Raw genomic sequence first — 17,165 nt, forward strand, 5'->3', positions numbered from 1 at the left:
TAAGTGGACCGTGCAGTTCAAACCTGTGTGGTTCGAGGGCCAGCCGTAGAACGTGGTTACGTTATTTAAAGTCACAGGGACACTGAACTAGCAAATACTGAACCATGGCTCCAAGAGGAAATACAGGTAGGGTTCTATGAGCCTCTGGTCATGTTTCTGTCGACTGATCAGTGCATAACCTAGTTTTTTGTGTGTTTCTGTGTAGAGACACCTCATTTGATACATAGGTGATTCATTAACATTGAACTCGCAGTCCACAGGTGTAATGTGTGCCTGAACTAAGCTTGTCTACTGCACACGTTATCTTTGTAGGCACATCATAGCCTTCGTGCCCTATTACCAGACAGCTCTTCACTACTGTGCATGGAGTCCATTCTTTAAACACCGCAGTCACCACCAAAAAGCACAAAAATGCAAAAGATGTGGCGCTAAATAGAAAGCGAAAAGGATACTTGTTTACAGCGTGAGGGCTGATATGGGAAGGCGGGGCGTTGCCTTGTTCGACCTTGGCCGGGACGTGCATGTGGGTGACTCAGATTTTTCAGTGCTTTACAGAAGTCCGTGGATGGTCGCAGTATTACTGCAAGTATTGATTTTGGAGTTGCAAATAAGTTTTGTGACTAGGCAACTTCACGTGCATGGAAGCGGCAAAAAATGAGGCTTGGCTGTGTAGGCTGACCATACTGTATCAAGTTTGTACTTCCGGCCTGGACCCCTGCCCCAAACTTGCTGTTCTTCTCGGTCCACGGAGCTTGTGGAGCAGACATTTCAGACTTCCCGGGCTCCGCATTTAAGTCCTGACCTCTTCAAACCTGCTCTTCCCAAGTGTCCTTCTCATTTAAAGACAGTTGCTCAGGCAAAAACCCTCATCCTCCTGTCTCCTCTTTGCCTCAGTTGGCTTTCCCTGCAAATTCTATCCAGACCCTAGCCACTGTCAGGGCCTTTATTGTCCCTCTTCAGTGGGTGGTGTTTTTTTTTTGTTTTGTTTTGTTTTAATGTTTATTTATTTTTGAGAGAGAGAGAGAGAGAGCGCACACAAGCAGGGGAGGGGCAGAGAGAGGGAGACAGAGGTTCCAAAGCAGGCTCTGTGCTGACAGCAGCAAGCCCGATGTGGGGCTTGAACCCACGAACCGCAAGATCATGACCTGAGCCGAAGCCTGACGCTCGACAGCCACCCAGCCGCCCCAGTGGGTGGCGTTTTTTGTCCTGGATTGGGAACGTCTTGCTCTGAGTAGATTGGCTTCTGCTTCTGCTGGTGCCCAGGGATTTCACTGCCCAGGGTCAGTTATTGGGTTAAATGTCATAGTCTAGGTATTCCTACTTTGAAAGGACAGTGGACATTTGGGGGGTTATTTTTACCTTCTCTGGGTTTTCTAATCACAGTCTTAGTCCTGGTTGGTAGAATTTTCTTTTTTTTCTTTTGTTATTGTTTTTTGTTTTTACGTTCCCCACTAAATATAAACCTTTTGGGGCTCTGACACTGCATGGGCTGTCAGCCATGGGTCCCTATCTTGTGGGGTCCAGAGGCCTCACTGGACACATCCTAAGCATCGGGTGGTGTTAGAGCTCGTTCCTGGGTTTAGCCTTCTCCCCAGTATCTCTGGGCTCCCTCAGGGTCTGCTCATGCCAAGCCGATCCTGGCTTCAGGTCTCCTCTCCAATCCTGGCTAATCCAATCCTCTCCAATCCCTTCTTTTCCTATGAGTTCCCCATTTTAATTTTTATCCGTTGGTTACATTTACTTAGGTATTTTGAGTGTTTGTAATGGGAGTGGATTCCTGTTAGCTCTCATCTGCCACGCTGCTAAAATCCCAGGTTATCAGTGATTTATTTCCTCCATAAATACACGATATGTAGAGTTAAACTTAATTATTTTTTGTACTCTTTTTTTTAATGTTTATCTTATTTTTGAGAGAGAGAGAGCGAGAGAGCGAGCAGGGGAGAGGCAGAGAGAGCCAGAGACAGAATCCGAAGTGGGCTCCAGGCTCCGAGCTGTCAGCACAGAACCCAACGCGGGCCTTGAACCCACGAACCGCGAGATCGTGACCTGAGCTGAAGTCGGCCGCTTAACCGACTGAGCCACCCAGGCGCCTCATTTTTTGTGCTCGTGATTTTAATTTACTTACTGCTTACAATCTTTGGATTTGCACCATTCAGAGCCTAATGCATGTTTCTCTCTCAGTAGCCCAACTTAAATATCTCCAATGGCTAACGAGGCTCATCCTTGTCCGTGTGACATTGGCCATAAGATAGAGTATGGAGGGATGGGGCGCGAAGTTCAAGTCGAGCACATCAAGGCTTATGTCACCAAACCCCCCTTCGACACGGGCAAGGCTGTGATCGTCATTCAAGACATATTTGGCTGGCAGTTGCCCAATAGCAGATACATGACTGACATGATCGCAGGAAATGGATACACGTATGTATGCAGTTCTGTTTCTTCACTTCATGGAAACCTCTGTGATCTATCTTGATCCCTTCAGGGAAAACAACACCACAACACCCTGACCGTGCGCTAAGCTGTCGACGTCCTTGTCTCGCTGGGCACAGGTAGATGGGGAATGTGAATCACACGAACCTAAAACAGCACCTGGAGGCCACCGCTCCCACCGCTCCCAGCCCAGTCCAGCCAGCAGGCTGCCCGGGGCTGGGGTTTCTGTTGCCCAACGGGGTCCTTTGGGTGGAGACAGAACACGAAAAATGAGCAAAGCCGCCCGTGATCTACAAAGCCCCCTCACAGGCGTACAAGTCCTCTCTCCTTCAAAACGACCCCCTGAGGTTGGGCAGAGCAGGGTGCAGTCTCTTCTTCAGGTCAAGAAAATGAGGCTAAAAGTGGGTAAGCGACCTGTTAAGGTTACAGGGCCGACTGGGACCTGAACTTGGATTCTTCTGACCCAGGCTTCAGGGTTCCTTCCACGCCGGGAAGGAAGAGCTGTGCTCCTCCGTCCCTGGCGATGACCTTTATTTTCGGAAGCAGGTCTCTGGCCAAAGCCGTGCTGACCCACCCTCCGGGGTTGACAGGATGGGAGGGGGGGTGTTCGCGGACGCAGTGGACTGGCTTGTTTTCTCTGCGCGGCCCATTTCAGAACGTGCAGTAGACCTGCCCCTCCGGGCAGGGGGCAGGGGAAAACTGCTTAGTCATGGTGACTGGACATGCTCCCCAGATGTACCCTCTGACCGGAGGCTAACTCGAAAGGCCAGCTGAGCGTTGCGACTCCTCCAGGGGGTCGGGGACACCCCTGCGCTCACCACCCCGCCCCTCCCGGGCCCATGCCTCCCGGGTCTCCATCCTGTGCCATCAGTCTCGTGGGGAGGGCGCCCTGTCCGATTGCCTCGTCATCTCGGATGGGCTGGGCTGCAGGCGGCCGTCAGAGGCCGTGCACCTACGCTTGTGAAATCCGAAGTGGTGTGGCCCGGTGCCAGCTGGCCTCTCGGATGTGATCAAAGCTGGCTCTCGTGGGCACCACTTTTCTTTTCCTCTGAAGCAGAATCTCCCTCGTAGCCCGGGTCTTAATGAGCGTAAGCAAATACCGAGTGCCGCCAGCTCCAAAGTGAAGGTCAGTTGACGTCCCTTTTTTGCAGAGCCATCCTTCCAGACTTCTTTGTGGGGCAAGAACCCTGGCAGCCTTCTGGGGACTGGTCCACCTTCCCGGACTGGTTGAAAACAAGAGACGCCCGAAAGATCGACAGGTAAGTTATCACCCGTGTTTGTGCTCCCCCTCCTCCCCGCCCCAGGGCCCCTGGAGAGCAGAGAAGCGCGTGTGACATCACCACTTGGGCACCCACCCTCCCTCCCCTGTGGCAGGACTTCCATGGACACATGCTTTCGTGCAGCACAGAGTGTGTCCCTGGAGGTGAGGTCCCGGCAAGGGCTCCTGCGGTGCCAGCAGGCTCGTCTGCTTCCCCCTTCCAGAAACTTCATGGCACTGATGCCAGGGGAACTTTGCGGAGGTGCTGCTTTGCGGGCGGTACGATTTCCCTTGACAAGGGGGCTTTCGGGGTCCACAGGGTGGACATTCCTTCCTTCCTGTCCTGGCTGCAGAACCAGTTGAGACAACGGGGAGAGAAAAGACGCCAGAGCCAACACCAGCCCCGGCTCCGTTACCGCTCAGCTGGTTGGAAACCCGAAGGGCCGTCCCCTCCCCCCAGCCGAGACCTGTCCCTGCTTCCCCCCTCCACCCCCGCCCCGAGACTTTGGGTCTTTACGCCAGGGCTAGACTGCCATCGTGCCAGGACCCGGGGAGCATTGAGAGGAAAAGTGGGGGATCCCCCAGGATCTCAGCCTTTTAGGAAATTAGCTCCAGGAGTCCAGAAGCAAGGACCAGACCTCCCAGCTGCCAGTCACACACCCTCTTCTGTCTGGCCTCAGTGTGGAGGGGGAGAGGGGCAGGATTGTTCTCTGATGCCCAGTTCCTCCTGAGCAAGTAAACGTGAGCCCAAGGCAAAGGAACTTCCCCGCCACCAGCCTTGACTCTCACCTTGCCCACTTGTCCTGAAAGCTGTCCTTCCCTGTCACCTGACTTTCTCCCACCATGCACCTGAGCCTTGTTTTTTTTTTTTTTTAATTTTTTTTAATGTTTGTTTATTTTTGAGAGAGACAGAGACAGAATGCGAGTGGGTTAGAGGCAGAGAGAGAGGGAGACACAGAATCCGAAGCAGGCTCCAGGCTCCGAGCTGTCAGCACAGAGCCCGACGTGGGGCTCAAACTCACGAGCTGTGAGATCATGACCTGAGCCGAAGTCGGACGCTCAACCGACTGAGCCACCCAGGCACCCCGAGCTTTGGTTTTGATAAGCTGCTCCCCCAGCCCAGCTTGGCGGCACTGCTCATAATGTGGTCCCCTGCCTGTGGCCGCTGGGTCCCTGGGACTGTCTGTTCTTTTCTTCTATCACCAGAGTGCCCTCCAGAGCTGGCCCCTCCTTCCACTGGGCTGGTGGACCCCAAGCAGACCTGTGCCCCTAGCCCCAAGGGGCCTTGGGTCCTGTTGAGTGCCCCTTCCTGCTTCCCCGGCCCTGCCTCACTCCCTGCACTCACTGGGCCACCTTCTTTTAGGGGCCTGTGCAGGGTGGCAGCGCGTTGTGGCTCAGGCCAGGGTCATCCTAGGGTCTCTGTGCAGCTTGTGGGGCGTGGGGGGTTGCTGCCCGCTGCCTTGGGAGCTCCCGGCAGGCGTGGCCGAGCACCCAGGGCTGTGTTAACAAAGTCGTCGCCCAGTCCCTCACTGTCCTTGGGATGGCCTCCGGATGTCAGCCGCCTTGTCTTTCTCTGCCCCATCCTGAGGAGTCTCCCTGGGATGAAGGCCTGGCTCCCCCACCTCAAGTCAGGGGCACCTCCAGGGCCAGGGCGCTCCAGGCTCCCCTAGGGAACTGTCCGAGGCCTGCGTGGAGATTGCCACTGCTAGGTTCTCCCGAGCAGACCCCACTTCCTTCCCTCCTCTCCCGCAGTGCTGGCCCTGAGACTCCTGGAATAACTCCCCTGCATGCTTACCTTTCCCAAGTCCCTCCTGGGGGACCTGCAACCTCAGCCTGAAACCCCAAGAAAGACAAAAGGAAGCAAGAAGTTCAGAGCAAAGGAGAAGTAGAAGCACGAGAGGCCGGGATGTGAATGCAGAAGTTCAGCTTTGCATGTGGGGCCGGGGTGGGGGAGGGTCGCTGCGCGGGCCTGCCTTCCGTTCGTGAGCACAAAGCGGAGGGGTCGTTTCTGGCAGGTGTGGGAGCAGGCCAGTGGGACTCTGCCACAGGGGAAAAGGAGAGCTATGCACTTAAAAAAAAATTTTTTTTTTTAAATGTTTATTTCGAGAGAGAGAGACAGAGTGCGAGCAGGGGAGGGGCAGAGAGAGAGGGAGACACAGAATCCGAAGCAGGCTCCAGGCTCTGAGCTGTCAGCGCAGAGCCTGATGTGGGGCTCGAACCTATGAGCAGTGAGACCATGACCTGAGCTGAAGTGGGATGCTTAACTGGCTGAGCCACCCAGGCGCCCCTAAAATTTTTTTGTTTTAATGTTTAGTCTTTGAGAGAGAAAGAGAGAGCACAAGCAGGGGAGGGGCAGAGAGAGAGAGGGAGACACAGAATCCGAAGCAGGCTCCAGGCTCTTGAGCTGTCAGCACAGGGCCTGACGTGGCTTGAATTCACGAGAGCTGTGAGATCATGACCTGAGCTGAAGTCGGATGCTTAATCGACTAAGCCACCCAGGCGCCCAATATTTATTTTTGAGAGAGAGAGAGAGTGAGCGAGCAGGGGAGGGGCAGAGAGGGAGGGAGACACAGAATCCGAAGCAGGCTCCAGGCTCTGAGCTGTCAGCGCAGAGCCTGATGTGGGGCTCGAACCTATGAGCAGTGAGACCATGACCTGAGCTGAAGTCAGATGCTTAACTGGCTGAGCCACCCAGGCGCCCCTAAAATTTTTTTGTTTTAATGTTTAGTCTTTGAGAGAGAAAGAGAGAGCACAAGCAGGGGAGGGGCAGAGAGAGAGAGGGAGACACAGAATCCGAAGCAGGCTCCAGGCTCTTGAGCTGTCAGCACAGGGCCTGACGTGGCTTGAATTCACGAGAGCTGTGAGATCATGACCTGAGCTGAAGTCGGATGCTTAATCGACTAAGCCACCCAGGCGCCCAATATTTATTTTTGAGAGAGAGAGTGAGCGAGCAGGGGAGGGGCAGAGAGGGAGGGAGACACAGAATCCGAAGCAGGCTCCAGGCTCCGAGCTGTCAGCACAGGGCTTGATGTGGGGCTCAAACTCATGAACTATGAGATCATGACCTGAGCTGAAGTGGGATGCTTAACCGACTAAGCCAGCCAGGTGCCCCTAAATAAAAATGAGACATTAAACAGAAACACCGACTTTGAAAGGAGACTGAAACCCTTGTGTCTGGTCAAGTGTCTTTTGTTTGCAAGTAACAGAAAACCCATCTTGAATGCTTACTGTTTACATAGTCATGGGATATTTTGGTTTATAGAACTGAGAAGAGGTCGTTTCTGGCTTCAAGCAGGGGTTGGTTCGCAGTGCAGAAAGTATCCCCAGGACTTGCCTTCCCAACGTGTCTCCACTCCACATCCTGTGCACTGGCTTCATTCTCAGGAAGCTTTTGCCTCTGGGTGGCAAGATGGCTGCCGCAGTTCCGGCCCCTCCATTGGTCTCTTTTCCCCCAAGCCAGTAAAATTCTCATTTTGCCCTGATGGTTATGACTCAGTCACAGGTCCATCCTTCAACCAATCACTGTGGCCAGGAGATTGCTATACTCTGGTGGTCAGCTTGACCCACATACTTCACTCCTGGAACCTAGGGCAGAGTTCCCAAGGTATAAGAATCAAGCATGGGTTGGGGGGAGAGGTTAAACTTTGGTGCTAGCACCAAAAACTTTGGTTTAGCACCAAGGCTAAACTTTGGTGCTCCCAGAAAAGTAGGGAACACATTCAGAGCAGCGCGAGCAAAGGCCTGTTCACTCGAGTTACAGTATTTTTATGGAAATGGCCTCTTTCTTGTTCCCTCCAATGAAGGCAGTTATTTTTTTTTTTTTATCATTATTGTTTATTTAATTTTGAGAGAGAGAGTGTGAGCTGAGAAGGGGCAGAGGGAGACACACACACACAGAATCTGAAGCAGGCTCCAGGCTCTGAGCTGTCAGCACAGAGCCTGACGCGCGGGGCTCCAACCCACCGACTGAGAGATCATGACCTGAGCTGAAGTTGGACGCTTAACTGAGTCACCCACGCGCCCCAAGGCAGTTATTCTTGCGATCAAAGCATTGAAGGAAAACCTAAAGCCCCAAATGTCAAAAACCATTGCTTGTTCCATTTCAGTTTGCAGAACTACTTAATTACTGCTAACATTATGAAAAAAACTGCACGCAGTGGTATGATACACGTATTTAAATGTGCTCAAGGATATGCTGTGATTAAAGGAGAAAGGAAGGAGGAAGTGCAGTGGGATGGCTTTCTTTTTCTTTTTCTAACTTGTAAACCACAATTCTTCCTTATCAGATCAAGCAGGACTTTCTGGCTGGCCTCGCAGCCCTGCCTCCGTTTGGGTGTGTTGCTTTTAGTTGAAAACGCAGAGTTCCAAACAATCAATTTGCAAATGAGCCATTTACCAGACTGGGCCACTGTTCTTGGTCCTCTCCTGGCTTAAATAGTCCTGGTGGCTTTCCAAATCCCCCCTCTGCTCTTTGGGGACACCGGAGGGAGGAGTCCGGAGGTGCTGAGTTGGGATGTTAGCTGAAGGGGTGAACGTGCCAAGTTAGAGAGTTAGGGGAGCCGCCCAGTTGCGGCCGGTGCCTGCCAGAGGAGGGCGGGCCGGGGTGCTCGCTGGGGGTGGATCTTGGGATCAGGCCTTAGGAGTGGTGCTTTGGCCTTTGGCCTTTATCCGGAGGCTGCGGAAAGCCAGAACTCTGCTTCCAGCTGGCATGCGAGCTGGTCTGATGTGTGGTTTGCTGAGAGCCCTCCGGCAGCCCTGACAGGTGGTTGGAGGAGGCTGGGCTCGGAAGGGAGACCCATGGGGAGACGGGTGGGGGGATGTGCGTCACTCAGGCAGGACGAAAGTAAGAAATCTCAGAACGTCAAGGAACAGCGGATGCCGAAGCCCCTGTTACTGTTGGTACAGCACTTGCTGTCCAGCTCACTCCCCAGGGGGCTCACAAAATCCCTCTTGATTGGGTGTGTGTGTGTGTGTTTCGCTGTTGCCTCCCCCGCCACCATCCCGCCCCTATTTTATTGAAATATAATTGACACATAATGTTGTATAAGTTTAAGGTGTACAATGTGCTCATTTAGTACATTTATATACTGCAAAAGGATCGGCATCATAGCCTTAGCCCACACCCGGTCCTGTCACATAGTTGCCGTTTCTTTTTCATGGTGAGAACATTTAAGGTCTACCCTTTTAGCAGCCTTCAAGTCTATCACACAGTATAGACTGAGGTCACCGGCTGCACCTTACACCCCCAGGCTTGTTAATCTTCTAACTGGAAGTTAATGTCGTCTGTCCAGTCTCTCCCCCACGCCTCACCTCCGGTACCCACTCTGCTCTCTGTTTCTCTGAGTTTGGCTTTTTAGATTCCACGTATAAGTGATCCGAATCTGTTGATTCTTGGATAACTTTCTGTTCTAGAGAGGTCGATGCTGTCTTGAGGTTTCTGAAACAGCAGTGTCACGCTCAGAAAATCGGCGTCGTGGGATTCTGCTGGGGCGGAGTGGCTGTCCATCACGTGATGATGAAATACCCAGAATTCAGGGCAGGGGTGTCCGTCTACGGTAAATCTGCCTTGTGCATTTTACGCGATGGAAACAGGAGTGGTTGAGGGACACCCGGGAGCCTCTTCCCAAACTAACGGTTCGGGGAGCAGCATAGACCCAGCTGTGCAGAGATGGCCCGTCTTGAGGGAATTGGCTTTAAAAATGTGAGCGTGGAGGTGGAGGTTGGTAATGCAGTAACCAGAGGAGTCACCTAACCCGAGGTCTCAATTTCTTCACCGAGGATGAAGGGGGTCACATTTATTTCTGTGATAATGGTGAATATCAAACAATATTCTTTACGAGGAACATCTGTGAAGGTATTTTTCCAAGATAGCAGTTATTTTCAACCACACACACACACACACACACACACACACAGGCACACCATATAAAGGAAGGAAAGAAAAGGAAAAGCGATTCTAAAATGTAAGTAGCAGCATAAACATTGTAGCCAAACCAACTGCACGTATGATAGCAATGAGATAAGAACATTCCATCTCTATATAGAAATGGCATACTAAGTTCACAGTGTAGAAGCATTCGGACCATAAAAATGTTAAAAAAAGAAAAAAAGATGTGGAAGGCAATTTGGCTTTCTTTCATGATAGTATATTGTACAGTTACACAAAGGATTCTTATTTGGATTAATGGTTTCTTGCTGTGGCATTTTTGCTTTTAGCAAGAAAAAAAAACCCCTTTAAATAGTAACTTACCCCAAAGTTAATAGTCAGTTGTCAGCTGCCGCTGTGCAGAGGGGGCTGGCTGTTCCGGGCCATTCGGTGCCCTGGTGTGAAATAGCCTGGTGGACGCCTCGCCAGCACCCCCTGCTGGCCGCTGTTGCACACTGCACGAGCTGCAGAGCCCGGCGGGACTCCAGGGCGTCAAACCTCGGTCCAGCCACACAGTGTGGCCTTAACAGAGCGTGGCCATCTGTCCTGTGGCTCCCTGCTTCTAGAGACGAGTTCCAGGTTGAGGGGAGGCTCTCTGGGCTCCCGCAGGAAATGGAAACAAAAGATTTCCATTATTTTCTCCCTACTGACTGGGACCCTGTCCGGCACCAAACTCGAGTCAGGCTCCACGGTGAGTCTTCCTTCCGAGGAGGCCCCGACTGGGCTCTGACATTGGCCCATTGGGGCAGTTCAGAGAGAACCCCCTACTTTTGATGTCTGTCCAAGTTCTTCACACCCCGCCTTCCGTCTCTTGTCAGCAAGAACCCTGTCCTATCACCTGGCCAGAATCCGTCTTACCCCAGTGTTTCCTCTTCGTAATTTTCTGCCCACTGCCCCCCACCCCGCTCCTTGGCCGTAAATCCCCACTTGTCCTTGTATTTGGGTGGAGGGATCTCTCTCCCCTCACACCCTCCTGTGCGGTGGTCCCCTTTGAATACAGCCTCCTTACCAAGAGTCAGAGTAATCTTTCCTTTAACACTACGGTTCTTCTTAGAGGGGCAACATATGGTACCTCTCTTGCTTATTTTCCTGTAGGAGTGGGCACACCCACGGTGGTTGTCCCCAAGGCAGGACAGGCTTCTGACCAAATGCTCTGTGATTCTGAAGGATGAAAGGTAACTTTTGCAGACGGACCAGGTGGCACATCTGAGACTTCACACTCGTCGTCTGGTCTGGGCACGGTTACCCCGTGGAACACTGTATGAACGAGGCCCCTCGGCATACTGAGGCCAGAAGCCGTGGGGCTTGTGTGGACCTTGAGAAACTTCTAGAACAGTGGTGGTCAGAAGGTGCAGATGGAGAGTCGTCACTTTTCTTTGTAAATGAAGGCGTGCCCCACGAGGAGCGTTTTCGGGGCTGCTTCTGTATCTTTGCGTGCAAAGCAGCTGCAAGGTCTAATTCCGTTATTTGTGGCCCGACCCAGTGAAGGAGGTGGAGAGCAGGAAAGTCCGGCCACTTGCGTGGAATTGCTAGAAAGAAAATAAAACCCCAAAGCACAGATTTTACTTTGAAAAAAAAATCAAGCCAAACCCACATGGTTTTCTGAGGCGCGTGTGTGGAAATCCTACCCCCGTGTCCCTGTCCCCATTTTCCAGGCATCATCAAGGATTCTGAAGATGTGCACAGTTTGAAGAACCCCACGTTGTTCATTTTTGCCGAAAATGATGCTGTGATTCCTCTTGAGCAAGTAAGTTGGTATCTTTTCTCATTTCTTTCTTTTTTGCTTATTTTCCTGTAGGAGTGGGCACACCCACAGTTGTTTCGATTTTTACTTTTTGAGGGAGAGAGAGAGCGAGTGAGCTCGGGGGAGGGGGAGAGAGAATCCCAAACAGGCTCACACTCAGCACGGAGCCCGACACGGGGCTCAATCCCACAACCCTGAGATCATGACCTGAGCCGAAATCGAGAGTCTGATGCTTAACTGACCGAGCCACCCAGGTGTCCCTCACCTCTGTATTTAATGACATGATTTGACCTTTCGGGGAAAATGTCTGAAAGGGTTCATTTGTTCCTCCAAACATTTTCAACATGAAAAATTTTTTTTTTTTTAAATTTTTTTTCAACGTTTATTTTTTGGGGGACAGAGAGAAACAGAGCATGAACGGGGGAGGGGCAGAGAGAGAGGGAGACACAGAATCGGAAACAGGCTCCAGGCTCTAAGCCATGAGCCCAGAGCCTGACGCGGGGCTCGAACTCCCGGACCGCGAGATCGTGACCTGGCTGAAGTCGGACGCTTAACCGACTGCGCCACCCAGGCGCCCCCAACATGAAAAATTTAAAGATGGGTTTTATTGGGGAATTTAGGGATTGTAATCCTCCGAATGTGCTCTTGGTGGGGCCTGGTTACTGGGCATAGAAGCTCGGCCTCCCCATCTTCCCACATGGAACCCAGGAGTTCAGATAAAGTGTGTTCTTAAAGACATGAGCGTGTTGGGGATCCCGGCTGGCTCGGTCGGTGGAGCATGCGACTCTTGATCTCGGGGTCGTGAGTTCGAGCCCCATGTTGGGGATAGAGTTTACTTAGAAAAAAAAAAAAAAGAAAAAACCATGGGTGTGTTAAACCCAGTATGTTGATAAGAAAAAAGCAGAAAATTGTGGTTCAAAAGCAGTCGCTTAGAAATTATTATTCACTACTAATACACTATATTAATATAAACTTAAAACAATTTATACTTGACTATATTGAGTATTTTGTTATATATCGAATGAGTATTATATATTGAATGATACACAAAAGATACTAATTTAATTTCAAGAAATTGATATTGCATCGAATTTTTACATTGCTTGGGATGCTCTCCTTTGCCAGAGCCGAGGACTCTTAGTTGTCAAATTAAAAGTAACAAATTCACAGTAGCTACGGAACTTAAGGCACCGATGTTAGACTTCTTTTATGAGCATTCAGAGAGGATTTGGAGAATGGAAAATATTACCAGATTGTTAAAGTCATACTGTCATGAAATCTTCCGCGTTATCAGGTCTCTTTGCTGACCCAGAAGTTGAAAAAACACTGCAAAGTGGAATATCAAATTAAAACATTTTCTGGGCAAACCCATGGCTTCGTGCATCGAAAGAGAGAAGATTGTTCAGCCGAGGACAAGCCCTATGTTGACGAGGCAAGAAGGAATTTAATTGAGTGGCTGCACAAGTACGTTTAGCAGGGGCCAAGGGTACACTTTCTCAGAATAGTTTGCATCCAGAAAATTGCTTTGGGATACTTGGGTCGTTTAATTTTTACTATCTTGATATAAAATAAATCCAGGAATCCTGAAATTCATTATTCCATCTCAAACATAAATGCAGTAGGAAATGTTAATGCATGATACAATTTAATTTTGAACACATACACTAAGGGAAAAACAGGTCAGTACCTGAAGAATTCGAATGGTAGAGTTAATATTCTGTTAGCAAAAACCTAGGGCTGTTTATGGACCAGCTGACAGCTCAGCCATGGACTTCGTGGTTCTTCATTAAGTACATTCTTTAAAACGATGGGTGTGGCAGAGCCATGAAGAGCATGAATTGTAAACTCAGATTCAAAGCCCAGCTTCCTTGGGCATTTGTCTGTCTTAATACGGATGAGTCGGTCATGTTCATGGATTGCACTGTGAGAAATACTGAAGCTAAAATAGGGTTTCGTTGACCTAATTATATTGAGCCAATAAACTTACTTTCTGAACGTGTGGCTTTTTCTAAAAGCTAATAAAGAACAATGGATTAGAGTGACTATCTGGCCGTCTCCCAAGGAAGTGATTTTCCAGAACGTGGGCATCTTCGGGGCCCAGGGCCTGGGATTGCGTCAGGAATCACTTGTGCATTCAGTTGAAGGGTGGTGGCATACAGGGTCACGCTTCAGTTTGTATATATTTTAATTGATTTATATTAAATCGCACGAACATTTCAGCTCCTCGGCATTCCTGGCCACATGCCGTGCGCAGCGTGGCGGTAGGAGCTACATAGGGCAGAGCCAGTCGGCACCAGTAAAGGCCCTGCCTTCTTCTAGCCGCGCCGTTGACTTTCCTTTAACCCGGTTACCCTCCCCCCACCCACCCCGTGACAGTCCCGCACTTGGTGTTCTTCTGTGCCAGCTGAGAGTTCTGCTTTGCAAACTAAGCAAGCCTCGGCTAGATGGCTGTGCACTCCCACTGGCTCCCATGAGTCTGCAGATCCAGAAGGGTCACCTCGTGTCCCCTCACACCCCGGCCCCGGCCCTGCCACAGGTGCCCTCCATCGGGTGGGACCAGGGGGAGGGCATTTTCCTTGGGTCCTGGGTTGAGGGCGGGGCTCTGGGTGGAGAGGGGAACTCATGGCACTTCCACCCTGGAAGCCAGGGACGAGAAGGGTGTCTGCGGCTTCCAGCATCCACACGCACCCCTTCCTTTCTTCCATCGCTGGGCTTTTGGAGTCCCATGTGACTGATGGCTTTACTTTTTTCCGTGACAGCAGAGGGGTGACGAGAAAAAGGGAGGAGTGATGTGGACCTCACCCCTGCAGGAAAATGGAGAGGAGGGGAGGGATCCCAGAGCACTTAGAAGAGAACTGGGAGGGCAGACACAGTGACCCGTCCGAGGTCTGTGTAGAGCTTATGATGGACAGGGAATCCGGGAAGAGAAGCAGGGCCATCTGGAACATCAGGTTTCTCGGGCTGCGAACAACAGAGAACCTAACACTGGCTCAGAGAAGAACACTCCTAACAGGGGCCGAGAGTGGTTCAGGGCCGGGCCCTCTCCTCACGGGCGCACTGTAGGCCTCTGCCTCACAGAACACCTGCCAGAGCCGGGGGGGGGGGGGCAGGGACTGTCTGTACCTATTCTTATGAGGGAGGGAACTCCTTCCCAAGAACCCCCCTTAGTCTTGGGCTCCCAGCTTCCAGAACAGTGAGAAAGAAACACTGAAGCCACCGTTTATGGGATTTTTGCTCTAGGAGCCGGGACAGGACCGTTACCTATGGAAGTTTCGGGCTTACTCTATCATTTTTGAGAGGTCTGTCATATATCCAATTCCACACAGTTCAAAGGTCATTCCTTCAATGGTGTTCCAGGATAAGGGGGCTAGTGCAGCGGACAGAACCACGCTTGTTACACGGACCTGCTTTACACACTTACTGTCGCAGAACGTTAGCCGTGAGCTCAAGGCTGAGAGCTGGTGCTTCATCAAGGCCCTCCCTCAGGGAGAGCGGCTTGCTTCTGCTGTGGTGGCAAATGACTCTTGTCAGCAGTGGAAAAAGCAAGTAAGCTTAGTATAAAAATACCGTTGACCTCTTGGCCCCTTGAGACGGTCCAGGACCCCGTCTGGGACCACACATTACAACACCGCCAGTGTGTGTTAAACATTTACAACAGCACTTGGGACACCACAAATACCTCACACACACCTTCCCTACTGCCTCCCTGCTTTTGCCGACCTTGAACACATTTTCTAAGTAGCCGTCTCGCCTCTGGTGCTTTAGGTGGGGCCTCTATTGTGCAGGTTGCCTCCAAGAAGCACCTCAAATGCCTGCAGTTCCGTCACCCCTTTAGTACCACACTTTGCTCGCCCCTGGCCCCAAACTCCTGATCCTTTAGTGGAGCTGGTTCGCCAAGAACAGAAAAGAAAGGAAAAAGGATAACGAAATCATCACATGTGACACACCAGCCTCTCAGCCCTTCCAGAAGCATCTGTACTTGAGTGGTTGGTATTATAACCGAAAGCCAGACCATTTAACGAACATCGAGTAAGTCCAGCAAGTGTGGGAGTTGGGAACCAACAAGAGTGCTGTCCTGCGTGGGAATCTGGCCTTGGGGTCATGGTCAGCGGAAGCACAAGGGACTGGTCTTGCACATCACGAGACAGCTCTCTGGGGTCCCCATTCGGCTGTCAGATTAGGAAGGTGGGCCCGGAGGGAAGGCTCGTTTGAAAAGCCCACCGAAGCGTCAGGTGGAGACTTCACGACCTCAGCTACCGAAGACTCTGGATCCTAGTTGACAGACTGTCCTTTACCCAGGGTCCTAATCCTCTTCTAGCGCAGAGGTAAGTATTTTGCGTTATAAAAAAAAGTCGGGGTGAGGACACACATAGCTTCACGAGGGATTTGCAACTAGAACGTGAAGGTCACGGGTCACCTCGGAGAGGCCCTCTAACGAAGCAAAACCACGCCTCCAGGCTTTCCTGTTCGCAGGCCGCGTGCTTTCTCTGCCCCAGACCCACCGGGAACGCGCGAGGCCCACTTTGGAGCGGGGGGGTGATGTGGCGGCTCTTCACGCGACCATGGACCCCTTCAGGCGAGCCTGTGTTGTCTGGAGTCCGGAATCAGTCCCCACGAAGCGTGTCAGAGTCTAGACTACGGATGCACGTGGACGCTGCACCCACAAGCACACGACAGATCATAGTGGTGCCGATGCACAGCACACGTTAGAGGGACGTCCATGCTAGCTTGGGTTGAGTAGTTTTTAAGCTTTCAAAACCCGATGGTCTATTCCAGAACTTCCTGAGACGGGTGCGTGCTTAGCCAAACCACCAGTGCAGCCAGAGAAAAGACGACCAGCACGTTAGGGCTGACGAGCACCCAGGTGCGCAGAAGGCAAGTGAAAGGTCACCAGTCAGAACGGTTCAGATTCCGGTTCTGACCAGTTGTGGGAGGCTCCCCCTGGTGGCACACAAGTGAACTCCATCCCAAGACTGGCCAGAAAAATGGAACCCAGAGAACCACGCACACAAGTAAATGGCGCACGAGGCGCAGAGGCTGCGGGGACCCGGGAGCCCGACGGCTGGGCGTCTGACCTGCTCTACCGCTCGCCGGCCATGAGGTGCCGGCAGAGGATCGCGCCTTGCCTGGAAGCTGTGGGAAAAGAAAGGTCTTCGTCCAGGGTGGTGGGAGAAGCGGGACGGTCGACATCTTGGAACGAGGCCCGGTCACGTCCGTCATGGTTACTTTAGGAAGGAGAATGAAGTGACAGCAGCCCACCCACGTTACGGTAACCTGGGACCCTTCCTCGCACCCGGCCCACTGCTCGTGTTCCACGCCCCGCTCTGAACCTGCGCTGCTCTTGTCCCACTGGGGAAGCCCCAGCCGTGCTCTAACGGCCCCTCCAGGTTTCTGCAGGGGGAGCAGGTGTCCGGCCGTTTGGGGAGGGTCAGGACAGGGGCAACCAAACACCCAGGGGACATGAGGCTGGAACCCACGCTGGCCTTGTGCTCCAGTCCCACGCTCGCTACGTGGCTGGCAGCTCAAAGCACTTAGGACCCCCCCCCCCCCCAATCTCACGCTTTCCCACACTCCGCAGGATGGGTCTCCGCGATCAAAGGACTGGTCTACTTAGAGACACGCGGCATTTAAATACGTTTCATAGGACCAAGCCCGGTCTTCTTTCAAAGCTTGAGACCAAACTCCATGTTTAAGCTGTTACAAGTATCTACAAATTAAAAAAAAAAAGATCTACTCAACCAAACCCCTTCATTAGGGCAGCATTGGGTCGGTACAGCCAGTTTCTTAACTTGAAGAGAAGACAGCCG

General features: G+C 51.8%; 1 protein-coding gene across 1 annotated transcript; it reads left to right on the plus strand.

Moving 5' to 3' along the window:
- Positions 1–2,063: 2,063 nt before the first annotated feature.
- Positions 2,064–13,403, plus strand: CMBL (carboxymethylenebutenolidase homolog). The gene is made up of 5 exons (XM_047094103.1): positions 2,064–2,418; positions 3,582–3,689; positions 9,101–9,243; positions 11,270–11,361; positions 12,653–13,403. Exons 1-5 carry the CDS (start codon positions 2,204–2,206, stop codon positions 12,830–12,832), a joined length of 738 nt encoding a protein of 245 aa, XP_046950059.1. The 5' UTR covers positions 2,064–2,203; the 3' UTR covers positions 12,833–13,403.
- Positions 13,404–17,165: the final 3,762 nt, after the last annotated feature.

This window comes from Lynx rufus, unplaced genomic scaffold (genome assembly GCF_022079265.1).
Source record: "Lynx rufus isolate CCGP_SWC_20201006 ecotype Redwood Valley unplaced genomic scaffold, mLynRuf1.p SCAF_1, whole genome shotgun sequence".
Lineage (NCBI taxonomy): Eukaryota > Metazoa > Chordata > Mammalia > Carnivora > Felidae > Lynx > Lynx rufus.

Excerpts from the sequence above, each read along its gene's own strand:
- CMBL (XM_047094103.1), top strand. The coding sequence starts at position 2,204 with ATGGCTAACGAGGCTCATCCTTGTCCGTGTGACATTGGCCATAAGATA. Across the intron at positions 3,690-9,100 it reads GACGCCCGAAAGATCGACAG|AGAGGTCGATGCTGTCTTGA; the intron begins GTAAGTTATCAC and ends TTTCTGTTCTAG. Across the intron at positions 11,362-12,652 it reads CTGTGATTCCTCTTGAGCAA|GTCTCTTTGCTGACCCAGAA; the intron begins GTAAGTTGGTAT and ends CCGCGTTATCAG.